This window comes from Paroedura picta, chromosome 3 (genome assembly GCF_049243985.1).
Source record: "Paroedura picta isolate Pp20150507F chromosome 3, Ppicta_v3.0, whole genome shotgun sequence".
In the NCBI taxonomy this organism is placed as follows: Eukaryota; Metazoa; Chordata; class Lepidosauria; order Squamata; family Gekkonidae; genus Paroedura; species Paroedura picta.
Window position 1 is genome coordinate 36,482,208 of NC_135371.1, and position 13,185 is coordinate 36,495,392.

The 13,185-nt window shown below is 40.8% G+C and overlaps 1 protein-coding gene across 1 annotated transcript in view; it reads right to left on the bottom strand.

Annotated features, from left to right (window-relative positions):
- The window catches only part of PLXND1 (plexin D1), a 173,372-nt gene that overhangs the window by 19,071 nt on the left and 141,116 nt on the right, over positions 1–13,185 (bottom strand). Inside the window, exons 27-29 of the mRNA XM_077325307.1 lie at positions 8,259–8,415; positions 5,046–5,149; positions 1,797–1,860 (exon numbers count right to left, since the gene is read on the bottom strand). Of these exons, the coding sequence (XP_077181422.1) occupies positions 1,797–1,860; positions 5,046–5,149; positions 8,259–8,415 (325 nt within the window). The remainder of the gene's footprint in view (positions 1–1,796; positions 1,861–5,045; positions 5,150–8,258; positions 8,416–13,185) is intronic.

Genomic DNA, 13,185 nt, shown 5'->3' on the forward strand with positions numbered 1-13,185 from the left:
GGAGAAAAAGCAGGAATAATTTGGAAAATTCTGAGAGAAATGAGGACAGGAAGCATAAGGCAAGCATGGAAATGCATCATAGGGAGGAATAAGTCACTGTCCAGAGTCATTGAGGAATCCTCTCCACCAGCGAAGGGCCTTGCCTCACCACCCTACAGCTCCACTTGCCATGTGTGAGCAGGGGCCAGCAACACAGCACTACTGCCCTCTACACACTCACTCACTAGCAGCTAGCCCTTCCAAAAAGCAGGGGGAAAGGCAACTCTACAGGAGCTCCTGACCCATCAGGTGGGGCTTCATGACCCATCTGAAGATCCAGACCCATGGGCTGAAGACTGCTGCTCTATACTAAAAGAAACAGTTACAACTTTCCTTTCCAGGTGTACATATATTCTGAACAAATGAACATTTTGAGACTCTGTTTGCCACAAAAAAGTAGGATTTTCCTTTTTGGTAGAGACCTTTGAGATTCTTTCAAAGAGTACTATGAAATATTTTGTTTGTTTCACTCACAGACTGCTGAAACATTGACCTACCTACTTGCAGGCCACTGATTCAGCTAAGAGCCATTGTACATAGTGTCCGAGGTGGGTGGATATGATAAAAGGAGGGAGGGAGATGGCAGCCCTTCAAGTACAAAGTTCACCAAACAAGCCTGTTTAGCAATAGTGAAGAGAATGATCTCACAGCCACTAGTCTCAAGACCAGAGCTATGTTACATTTACGGATAGCTCCAGGCCTATCCGCTCTTCAAGTGCTGCCAAAATACTCCTCCTCACTACTCTGTGGATACCGACCCCCCCCCCCTTCAGACTCTGGCTGCCATTCAGAGAATGTCAGGCACTGCAGAGAACAGGGCACTAAGTGTCTCTGCTCCGCCTTTCTGTTGCTTTGTCTAGCCATCAATCCTGCTCCGTTTGTGGAGGATGTTGAAGGCTTTGAGATGAATGGTTGGATTCAGTGACATAAATTACTGCAGCTAAATCACCGTGACTGTTCTGAGAGATGTGGATCTTGCAAGTCCTAGTTACAGACAAAGCAATGTCATGATGGCTGATTATTTCTAGACAACAAGAATTTTTCATAGCGCCATGAATGTCTTCACCTTGAACACAAAAACAAAGGGCACCTTCACTTGCCAGGCCTACATCGCTTTTAAGAGTGTCTTGTGCTACTTACATTAATGTTTCCTCAACTGTTAACATAGCACAGAAAGAATAGGGGCGGCATTTGTCATACAGATGAGCTTTTTGGCTAATATAGTATTTCCATTTATATTACAAACCCAACTGAAGCAAGAATCAGCTGTAAGCTTCCCATATGAAAATGTGCAAACAGTGCTTATCCCAAGACTGACATACTAGTGTTGCTACTGAATACTAGTGTTGCTACTGAATTTTTCCGCATTGTAGTGGAACAGCATTACAATATTGCTCAAACTCACTAACCAGGATTCAGGAATCCAAAATGGATTTTGGAAGGGATCAAGATGACTCGATGGGCTTCTGAAATATAACATATCCGGATATGACAATGCATTCCTGGAGGAAAGTTCCACCTGTCTCTGGTACACTAAAATCCCTTTTGCCCAACAGAAATTGCTTACACCCCTTTCTGGAAAGAGCACACCTACAAAAAGCAGTTAGGAAAAGAAGGTAGACAAAGCAAGACGATAGAGAGAGGGAGGTGAGGTTTCCAGGTCATGGAATCAGGGCTTGCTTGTTGCCTTTGAGAAGATTGGAATGGGGAGGATGATGGTGACTTGCGGTCCATGACTGCTGGTGAAAGAAACTTACCTCTGCTTAGAGTGGTATCTTTATTATCAGTCAAACTCATAGCTAGGGAGGCACCATCAGGGATCTGGCAATGAGGGGAAAATAAGGAAAAAGTGTATTAGGGACATGTGCCTTATTTGTGACTCTAGTATCTGATTTATGAAGACTGAAATTCAATGCATTCTTTTCTGCATTCTGCTTGAACATAACTTCTCATGCTCTAGTAAAGTAGAGTCTGAGAGAAATGACGTAAGAAAAATAAAATTCCTATTCCAGCCCTATACCCCTGAGACCTTGTTGTGAGAAGAAAATTTCTCCTGAAGGAAGGATGTCACACACAGCTCCACATGAGCCTTGTCTTCATGTGTATAACACTCTTGGATATTATTTTGGCAGATATATCATCCCGACCCTACATTTATAGAGATAAATGGCACGTGAAAGCATCACTAGCTCACCAAATGGAGACATGTGGTGAGAGAACTGATGAGAGCAGATATTCTACCACTGGTTAAGCCAACCCCCCCCCTCAACCCCCACAAACATACATTTGGGGCTATGGTATTCAACAGGAGGAAAGCAAACTCTTAAGAGACGACTAGGCTGAAAGTTATTTGTAGAAGAAAATCAATAGGTGCAGAATGGGTTAATACTCCACAAGCAATTATTCTAGCCTCCTGAATTAGCCATGTGAGGAACTGGAATCCCTTTGTTTCTTTTATGACATCTAGATATTTGTTTAGGTTGCACCCATAACTTGGACTTTTTTGTGCTACCTGTCATTGATGTATGAATAACAGGTATAGTTCACATCTCTTATATGACACTATTTAGAGTTCCATTTCCTGACAGTGTTTATGTCCTTCTTTCACTAAGGAAGTACAACCATTCCTACAATTGTTCTGAGCACAGATTCTCTTCTTGCCTAGGATTCTGCCTCTCCCACATTATCGGAGTTTTTGATAAACGCTGATATGAATATACACTATTGCCCCATATTCATAGAATTTCTTTAAGCTATATCCCAGCTACTTAATGATCCTGTCTCAAGATTTGTTGCTTTTTCTGCCTACTGCATCAAATGTGTTGGAATCATAAGTACAAATTCATTGCTATGTTAAAACATGTATTAAAAACCTGAGCTTGTAATTCTGTGTATCTATGCATGCAAACGTTTGTGCAGGGACAAAAGACATGAAATGTGACCGGAATCATGGTCAAGATGTACTCTTCAGGGTTGCTTCAGATGGATATTTTTTTTCCTCTGGAGAATGCTTATGGAAAGAACTACATCAGAATGATAAATCTACATGGATTTTTCAAGAACGTTTTTCATACAGGAGATGACAGAAATCTAATATCCTGTTTTAAGAGACTTCCCGCAATACCTATGTAAATTTTTCATTGTGATTAGGGGTGTGTAAAAAAACAAAACAGAAACTCCCTCCCAAGGGTATTTTTCATGTTTGGGTATACTGAACCCCCCAGATATTGGTATTTCATGAGATTCATGAATCCCAATACTGGTATGATATTCAGATTCAGTAAATATTTGAGAATTATGATTTCTTTCCAGCTCCATTATAGCCTATGGGACCATTATAGGCAATGGTCCCCATACGTCAGGGATTCCCAACAAGGGTTCCAGAGAACTCTGGGATTGAGTGAAATCTTCTTAGGGGTTATGCAGCCTTTCCCAGAAGTTTGGATGGCTGCTCATATCATTGGACATCACTGAAGCCCACTTCCCCTGTTACTCTACAGGCCTTGAATCTTTCTTGACAATGGTAACAGTAAATGATCAGTGGATTGATTGGCTGACTGCCACAACTTACTTCCACTTCTCTGAAGGGGCATGCCACCACTTCTAGGGTTCCTCAAAGCCTGAAAAATATTTCAGGGGTTCTGCCATTGTCAAAAGGAGAATCGATTTCGGAGTACCTGGGGCTCTGGGAATAGTTGTTTTTTGAGGTAGATACACCAAATTTGCAGCATAGCTGCATGGGGCCTCCAATTCATTGGCCACCCAAAGAAGGTGCCCTGATCCTCCATTGTCTCCACTGGAGGGAAAAAAGGCATTTAAACTTTAAAGCAGCAGCAGCAGCTCAAATGGACTCTGAAGATATTTATAGGTTTCACAGTCCCTTTAAATGCCTTATCCAAGCTGCGAGTTTACCCTGAAGGCATTTAAAGGGACTGAGAACTGTTTAAATCCACTTCAACTGCAGCTATCTGGCAGACCTGAAAAATCCTGAATATTTTGGGCTTGGCCATTTCAGATAGATGAAAAAATAGCAAAAAAGGTATTTTTCAGGTACAGTATTTGCTGGTGTATAAGACTACTTCCCCCCCCCTGAAAAACATGCCTCCAAGTGGGGGGGTCGTCCTATACGCCGGGTGCACTTCAGTTGGGATAGACATAGCTGTACATAGTACTGTAATGTAATGTAAGAAACTCTATATTTTGAGTGGAAATGTTGGGGGGTCGTCTTATATGCCCAGTCGTCTTATACGCCGGCAAATATGGTAGTTTTTTTTGGTGGGGGGGCTTGGATTATCTGGATGCATACCCCTAACTTATTTATTTATTTTTGTATTTCTTTTCTGCTCTCTCTCCAAAGATTTAGTGACATTCTACAAGTGTATTCCTCCCGGAGAGTCATTCCAAAGCACCACTATAGAACAATCATGCAGCAAGGCCTGATTTGCAGACTTAGCCACCTGTTGTTTCACTGTTTTTAATGAAACAACATGACCTAGCTCAGCATGGGATGTTCTTTGTATGAATTTGTTTCTCCCTGATGCAGCACTTAGTGGCCTGGGACGTACCTATTCGCATTGAATTAAAATATGTGCATGAAGTTACTTTAAATACAAGCTTAAATTTCTCAAGTCTTATTTCAAAGAAAACAAAAGAAAACGAGTCATTTGCAGGCCATGATTGACCATTGGGAACTCTGTCATCGCTACTAGTTAGAAGGAGGAATGGTCTGATTTTAATTAGGATGGATGGCAGCCACTGGGAATAAGAGGCTTTCCCCCCCAGCAATAACTTGTTTTGCATGAAGAGCGTTTAATTAGTCTCGATGTGTTGCAATATTAACGAGTTTCTCGCCAGGGCAGATGTCTGTTCCCCGGAAGCTCTCATGGAGATATGGCAACTTCCCTGCTTGCATCTGCTAATCCTGCTTGGAAAGCAAATTCTGGTGTGTCCCTAAGGGGAAGCAGGCCCAAAGGAAGGGAACTTCTTGGAGCATTCACACTTTTTACCTTATAATGTGCTAGCGTGTTCAGTTTCTTCCTGCCATCCTCCATCACTGATGTGTCATCGAGGTCCCGAAGGATGTAGCTGTCAGTGCTTGTAGCAAACCATTCTAAATACAGAAAATGGAATAAATGGAAGCCCTGCCTGAACAATGCATGTGCTGGCAAGTATTCTGATGTCACCTTTAACACAGGTGCCTCAGTGCTAAGAGCCATATGCAGACACCTTCAGTTACTCATGGTGCAAAATCTTTTACCCAACAAGGTAAAAAAATGAAAGTTCTGCACTGTCTTTTGATTTATATGCACCCTTCTCAATGCAAATCCTACACCAATTCAAGCATTGTACACATATTTCATTGTGCATATAAATGAAATAAAACAGTTAACAAAATACAAATATTTGATTTCTAAGTATTTGAATTTTTAAAGTAATTTTAAATTAAAACTTTAATGTAATTTAAAAAAATAATTAAAAACCAAACTAACATATCTTTCTGAACGTATTTATTTAATTCAATTGATTTCCAGCACATTGGTTGGACCCCACAGTGGGAGGAAGGGAGGAAGAGATATACCTCCCTTTATCATCTTCTGTTGGTGTACTGACCGAAAAGGCAGGAAGGGTAATTCCATCTCCCTTTCCCTTCCCACTGCAGCCTCCCACCCCACAGGGGTATTAGTCCAAGTGGGCCTCACAATTCCAAGAATAAATTTCCTTGGGGTTGGAAAGGACTGACAGGATACTGGAACATGGGAAAGATTTGTGACCATCAGTGTTTCTTACTGACAGATCACAGTATACAACACTATGTCCTTGATCACAGCTTAAAGAAGATACTGTAAACAATATTAAAATCTGGTCATTAAACCTTCATCTTGTTTAGTGCTCACTAGCTAAGATCTTTTATAGTAAAGATTATTCCTGCAACTATTACAGTGTGTCAAATAAGAAGAAGCTAAGTAGGCCTAATTCTCAATGATGTACTAACTAACCCTTGACCTTAGCTGCACTACTACTTACTGCAGGTGAGATTCAAGTGGGTAGCCGTATTGGTCTGAAGTAGCACAACAAAATCAGAGTCCAGTGGCAACTTTAAGACAACAAAGATTTATTCAAGGTGTGAGCTTTCGAGTGCAAGCACTCTTTGTCAGACTATGAACTTCCATCAAGACAGTGGGAATATAAAACAAAACTTAATTCTGTTAAACTAGTAAACAGTGTCACAACATCCAAATACAGCCATATGGAAGTTTATAGTCTGAGGAAGAGTGCTTGCACTCAAAAGCTCACACCTTGAATAAATCTTTGTTGGTCTTAAAGGTGCCACTGGACTGTGATTTTGTTGTGTTACTGCAGGTGAGGCATTCTTGTTTCAGCTGATGCACCTTCTGCCAAGTATGTAATTCAAATACCTTCTATCAGGCAATGCACCGCTAATTCCTCCTCTCAAGGGTTAATGTGTATCATGTTTAACTGTTTCCATCTTGCAGGTGTTACTAATTGGACCCTATCAGCCCACAGGCCTATTATCATCTTCAAGGCCAAGGTGTGGAACAGGCTTCCCAGCTCTACATGAGAATCAGAGTTGTGAGATAATTTTCTCGAGGATTCTAGCTGAGATGTGTTTTGATTGGTTCACCTTCATCACCTGACTCAGGTGGGCCAAAAAATTTAACGGGCCGAAGAAGTTGGAAACTAACAGCTAACTTGTATTTGAGGGACTAAAGGCCTACATCAATGAACTGCTGACAGCGAAATAGAGGAATATTTTAGCTGTGACCTACATTTTCATGATAGCAAGACTGTGCCATCTGATGCAATGTTTATTGAATTCCTTAGTTAAGCTAGTATTTCTTGTTTCTGTGCTGCTTGATTTTAGAGACCTGTATTGCTTACTGATAAACTTCTCTAAATTTATTCTAATAAACTACATATATATGTTAACAAAAGTTTATTACTTGTGCACACTTGCACTGGGAACCCGTGGGGTTCTTGTTTGGATTTCTTGACACCATTATACCTTATGCTAAGTTTTTTGGTGCTCCACAAACTTCACCTCATTTGTCCTGTCAGAGAGGACAGACTTGCACTTTCCCACTGTCAAAACCATCTTCTTAGGTCTAAGAGTAGTTACTATCAACATTTATCCTCATTTGCCTTTCTGCAGAATGCACTATAGACCAATCAATGGCTCTTATGTCTTATCATGAGAAAAATGTAGTACAGTAGTGCAAGACAGGACCCTTTGTGCATATCTAGAGCATTTATCAGTGACAAAGATATGCAGTTTCAAGTGGTCCACTCATAGTGCAATCCTAAAGCCAGTTTGGTGTAGTGGTTAGGAGTGCAGACTTCTAATCTGGCATGCTGGGTTCGATTCTGCGCTCCCCCACATGCAACCAGCTGGGTGACCTTGGGCTCGCCACGGCGCTGATAAAAGTGTTCTGACCGGGCAGTGATATCAGCGCTCTCTCAGCCTCACCCACCCCACAGGGTGTCTGTTGTGGGGAGAGGAACGGGAAGGCGACTGTAAGCCGCTTTGAGCCTCCTTCGGGTAGGGAAAAGCGGCATATAAGAACCAACTCTTCTTCTTCTTCTTCTTCTAAAAAGAGATTTTTTTCCGTTATCAAGTCTTAGCCAATTTATGGCACAGCTCTGGTGGGTTTACAAAGCAAAGATATTCAGAGGTAGTTTGCCATCCCTGCTTCTGAGCAGTGACCCTGGTATTTCTTGGTGGTGTGGTGTAGGTGTGTGTATGTCCCTTTAAGAGAACTGTTACTTTGAGAAGTGGTGAGTGAATGTAGTTATAGGAATTTGTTTTAATAGCTATTTGGTTGAGACATCGATAAACAAATTTGACTTGGAGGTATTATTGAGCAGACATGACATAACTGGCCCTACTTAGCTTCTGGGGTCTGACAAGATCCTGCTAACCTGAGCTATCCCGATCAGATTAGGATTACACTGCTAGTCACTAGTGCGGGCTCTATTAAATCATTCATTTCATCACCAACCCAGTGCAATTTCTCATTCCTGAAGAATTCAGTGGATTCCATCAGAACATGTGCTAAACAAGTGCTGGATTTATAATTCTAAAGAATTAGGATTATAATTTTTAACAAACATGCACTGTTTAATCCCAAAGTGGCCAAAAATCACAAAATATTCTGCAAGTGGTTCATGTATGAAGATGAAAAAAGGTGATATATATTTACCAAGGTCAACATCTTCTACTCTTGGCCACTGGGAATATGGAATATTCTTGCAAAAGGCTTCAAGTATCTTCTCTTTAACTTGGCTGAGAGTGTCTGTATCCATAACCCGAACACTCAGGGAGTCCATTCCACAGCCTTGGAAAGACACATTGAGATTCTGCAGAGAAAAATGGCTATTTAGGGTGACTTGCAAGATTTGCTGAAAAAGTTATAAATAATAATAATAATATAATGATAATAATAATAATTATTATTATTTCTATTTATATATCGCTGCATTTCCTAAGAACCCATGGTGGTTCATAGAATAAAACATTAAAATACAATAAAACCCCATAAAACCCCCATTTACAATAAAACAAGCAAGTGGTCAAAAACACAAATAATCTATCCCATCCCACCTCGTTCATATGGTTCAGATGGATCAGACAGAGGCCGAGTCTTCTTCCACTAGGAGTGAGTGGGAGCTGGTCCAATAGACTCTAGTAGACCATGAACTCATGGTATACATTATATTAAGGGGGGGGGGAGATTGATTCTGAGGTTTGTGAAAAGTATTTTACATCCTCACAGACTGAAATAGTCTTCTGTATTCACAGAGTGACTAGATCACAAAGTACAGCAGTGGATTTTGTGGTCTAGTACAGGAGTTCTCTGAATTGTCTCTTGTATGAAGTTTAACATAGGGATACCTTACTATTATAAACAGGAAGCAGCACAGGTAATTAGGGATAGGCATAGAACAGCTCATGAGCTAACGTTTGTGCCAAAGTTTGGCTGGTTTGTGGTTCACAAAATGAAATTTGTGGCAGGTCAAACTTTCAAGCTGTTCATGGAAGTTTGTAGTAGTTTTTGAATGGATACATTTCCAGACAGTCTGTCTCCACTCAATCAGAATGTTGATCCAGATTCTCCAGCCTTGGAAACACTCTTGTGAGTTTCATACTAGTCATGTCAGGTTTTGCCAGTGTTCAGTGTTCCCACCCCATCTTCTTGAAAAGAGCTTGCAAAATCCTTCCCCTTGCAGGAATTTGTTATGACTCTGTGCCTTGAAAGCAGTCCTTTTAAACCTGCAATGCCAGTGCTACTGGATTCTGCTGGGCATTCTGCACATTGTAACTACACAAATTCTCTGGTTTGACATCAGTCCTCCTTTTGTTTGCACTGCCACAGTGACACTGGGTTCTTTTGGACACCAGTACATTGTATTGGTTCTGCTGGGCTTGCAAACCCCCCCCCCCCTGGAGTATGATTCAGACCTGTTGAGCTGGCATTACCAAAATGGCACTGGGTTCTGCTGGGCACTAGTACATTACACAGGTTCTGCTGGGGGACATACTAAAAGAAATGAAATAACAGGAGAGGTTTAAAGATCCATTAGGAATAATGGGAGCCATGAATGCTAATTGACTTTCATGGGCTGCACTGACAAACATTACAGGACAAAAATGTGGATTGGATTTTCAGTTAATGTCACTGGGTCCAGAGAAACTGCTGCAGGACTGGAATGACAGACTCTGGGAGTGTATGGGAGAGAATATGACCCAGGAAACTACAGGCCAGTGGGCCTGACCTCAATTGCAGGGAAGTTAATAGACCAGATTTTAAGAGGAGTGATCTGCAATCATATGGAGATAATTTGTTGATCTGGGGAATTTGTTTCCAATGGGTCCTGCCAGACCAACCTGGTTTCCTTTTTTGATCAAATGATGTGCTTATTAGATCGTGGAAACTCAGGATGTTGTTTACCTAGATGTCAGTAAGGCTTTTGACAAGGATTTCCATGATGGGTAAACTGGAGGACTGTAGACTGGATTTTTTGATGGTTAGGTGGATAGGGAACTGGCTAGAAAACTGTATCCGAAGAGTGGTTTTCAATGGTATTTTATCAGAATGGAGGGAGGTTAGCAGTGGAGTATCATAGAACTCAGTACTAGGTCTGGTACTTTTCAACACTTTCAACATTTTTATCAATGATCTGGGTGAGGGGATAGGGGGACTCTTCATTAAATTTGTGGATGATACCAAATTGGGAGGAGTAGCGAACACCCCAAAAGATACAGATAGAGTTCAATGAGATCTGAACATGACGTAAAAGTGGGCAAATCAGAACAAAATGCCATTCAATAAGGAGAAGTGTAGAGTTCTACATCTGGGTCACAAAAATGAGAGCCATGCATACTGGATGATACATTTCTGGGTAGCAGTGGTGTGAACTTGATCTTGGGGGTATGTGGACTGTAAGCAGTGTGTAGACTGTAAGCAATGTCATGCGGCAGTAAAGACGCCAAATGCAGTTTTGGTCTATATTGACAGCGGCATCACATCAAAATCACAAGATGGCATAGTCCCATTGTATACTGCATTGGAGAGACCCCACCTGGAGTACTGTGTGTAGTTCTGGAGGCCTCACTTCGAAACAGACATGAACAAAATTGAGAAGGTACAGAGGAGAGCGATGAGAATAATCTGGGGCCTGAGGACAAAGCCGTATAAGGCAAGGCTAAGAGATTTGGGAATGTTCATCCTGGAGAAGAGGAAGTTGAGAGGGGACATGATAGCTGTCTTTTAAGTATTTGAAAGGTTGTCACTTAAAGGAGGGCAAGGAAAGATTCCTGTTGGTAGCAAAGGATAGGACCTGCAGTAATCAGTTTAAACTGTGTGGAGAATGATATTGACTAGGTATTAGGAAATTTTTTTCACAATCATAGTAGTTCAGCAGTGCAATCGACTGCCTAAGGAAGTGGTGAGCTCCCGTTCACCGACAGTCTTCAAGCAGTGGCTGGACAGATACTTATCTTGGATGCTTTAGGCTGATCCTGCATTAAGCAGAGGATTGCACCAATGGACCGTATGGCCCTTTCCAACTCTATGATTCTAAGCTTCAGGTTCAATCTTAAAAGAATGTCAGGTAACAGAGATGGGAACTTATGCTTAAGTTCCAGGTAGTCAGAATAGATCATACTGGGACAGGTGACTGTGTGTGTAAGGTAGCATATATGTTCACAAAAAACAAGAGGGAATGGAGCTGGAGTTGTCTGATTTACATTGATTCATAAAGGGATACGGAACATCATAGAATCATCCCTGTGTTTGGTAGCAACCCCTGATTGTGCTGTCATAGCTTTCTAGGTTGGTAGTGCTTTATGGAAAGTCTGTAACATAATTTAAAAGTTCAATATGAACAATAATGTTTAAACAGCGAGTCAAGTTACTCACACTGGGGAGTGGGGCTGCTGATACCTCTGAACAGATCTGGTTCTTTTTTTATCTGGTAATTGGGTGCATTTACTTTTATTTCAGTTATACTTCCAAACAAAGACTCATCTGCACTTCACCAGGTTGGTCTTATGGAGCTATTATCTCTTCAGAGAAAGTTAATACTGAGGGTCCTACTGCTAACCTCCTTAGCTCTGCCTCATAAATTACAGATGGGAATCTGCTGTAAGGCTGTAAAGGATACAGTGCCAAAAACCTGTTCTCATTTACACCCTCATAGCTCTGAAGTGACCCTGCTGATTCTGTTAAAGCTCCTCCAGATTTACGCTATTGTAATCAAAAGCAGAGTTTGGCTTGGACCTTGTAAAAGTGTGTCGACTGCATTTACTGTCAGGGATGAAGTTAACATATTTCCCTTGACTGTACATTCTTAGTTGTGGAGTGAGTCCCACAAGAGGAATTTTACAGCATCACTTTTCAGCACAATTCCTGTAACACCCTATATAAAAGCCTTCACACCACTCACTCCCCTTTACAACCAACAACCTTTTTCACTGGCCATAAAGTCACTGCTTTGCCAGAAGTTGTAAAGATGAGACACTCTTATTTTTTACCTCACTCATTGTTCCTTAGCAAATGATCCTGGCATATTTTATTTTTTAGCTTATCCTGGATCTCAGCCAGCCAGACGTAATTCTCTGTAGACAATATATCCTCTGCCTCAGAGGTCACAGTGCCCAGATGTTTAAAAATTTTAGGTGTATTTGTGTGCACTTTTGCAAGCCTAATAGAAGCTATTTTGCAATGCCATGTACAAAATGGACTGAAATATTCCTATTATAAAAACTCAGATATCTGATATGTACATTCCCTCGGGAAACTGTATAGTCAGAATATTTGATTCCATATGAATCTTTTTAAAAATTGATTTTGCCTATATACATTTTACATACTTTTAAATATTAAACGGAATATGCTATTCGATATCAAGGGTGGAGGTGACGAAGAGAAGGAAATTCCTCCGAAGAAAGAAGAAGAAGAAGAAGAGTTGGTTCTTATATGCCGCCTTTCCCTACCCGAAGGAGGCTCAAAGCGGCTTACAGTCGCCTTCCCATTCCTCTGCTCCCTGAGTGGATCTTGTCTTGTTTTACCAACTTTGGTGGTTTCATTACTTATTAGTAAGTGATTATCCCCATTCCTTTGGGCCTGTCTTCAGGGTTCATATAGTCTCATATTCTGGCTCAAAAGGCAATTCTCTGCCCCTTAGGTATATGTACAATCGCTCAAATAAGCTTGACTGTCCCATGAAGATCTTATTGTTAAATCTTGGGTTAGTTTCTTAAAACATCTCAAACTCATTGACATTAATGGTTAATGGAAAATCAGAAGAAGCCTTTTAGGAACAATGGGGCCCTTATCAGAACTATCTAAAAAAGTAAATCAGATGGGAAAGGAGCAGGTTCTAATATGCTTAGATTCTAAACAATTGCTTCACTAATGTTTATTATACGTATCTATGCTATTTCTATCTTTTTTTGAAAAATAAAAATTATATATATAAAAAAAATCTCAAACTCTATTATCAATGAAAACCAGCTTCATTTGGGAAAATCCCCCTACTCACAAGATACTTCATTTGTGGCAGCTCAGAAACTAGAAATATGCCTCAGCTGGGAGATTGAAGAAGTAAACATAATTACTTAAGATT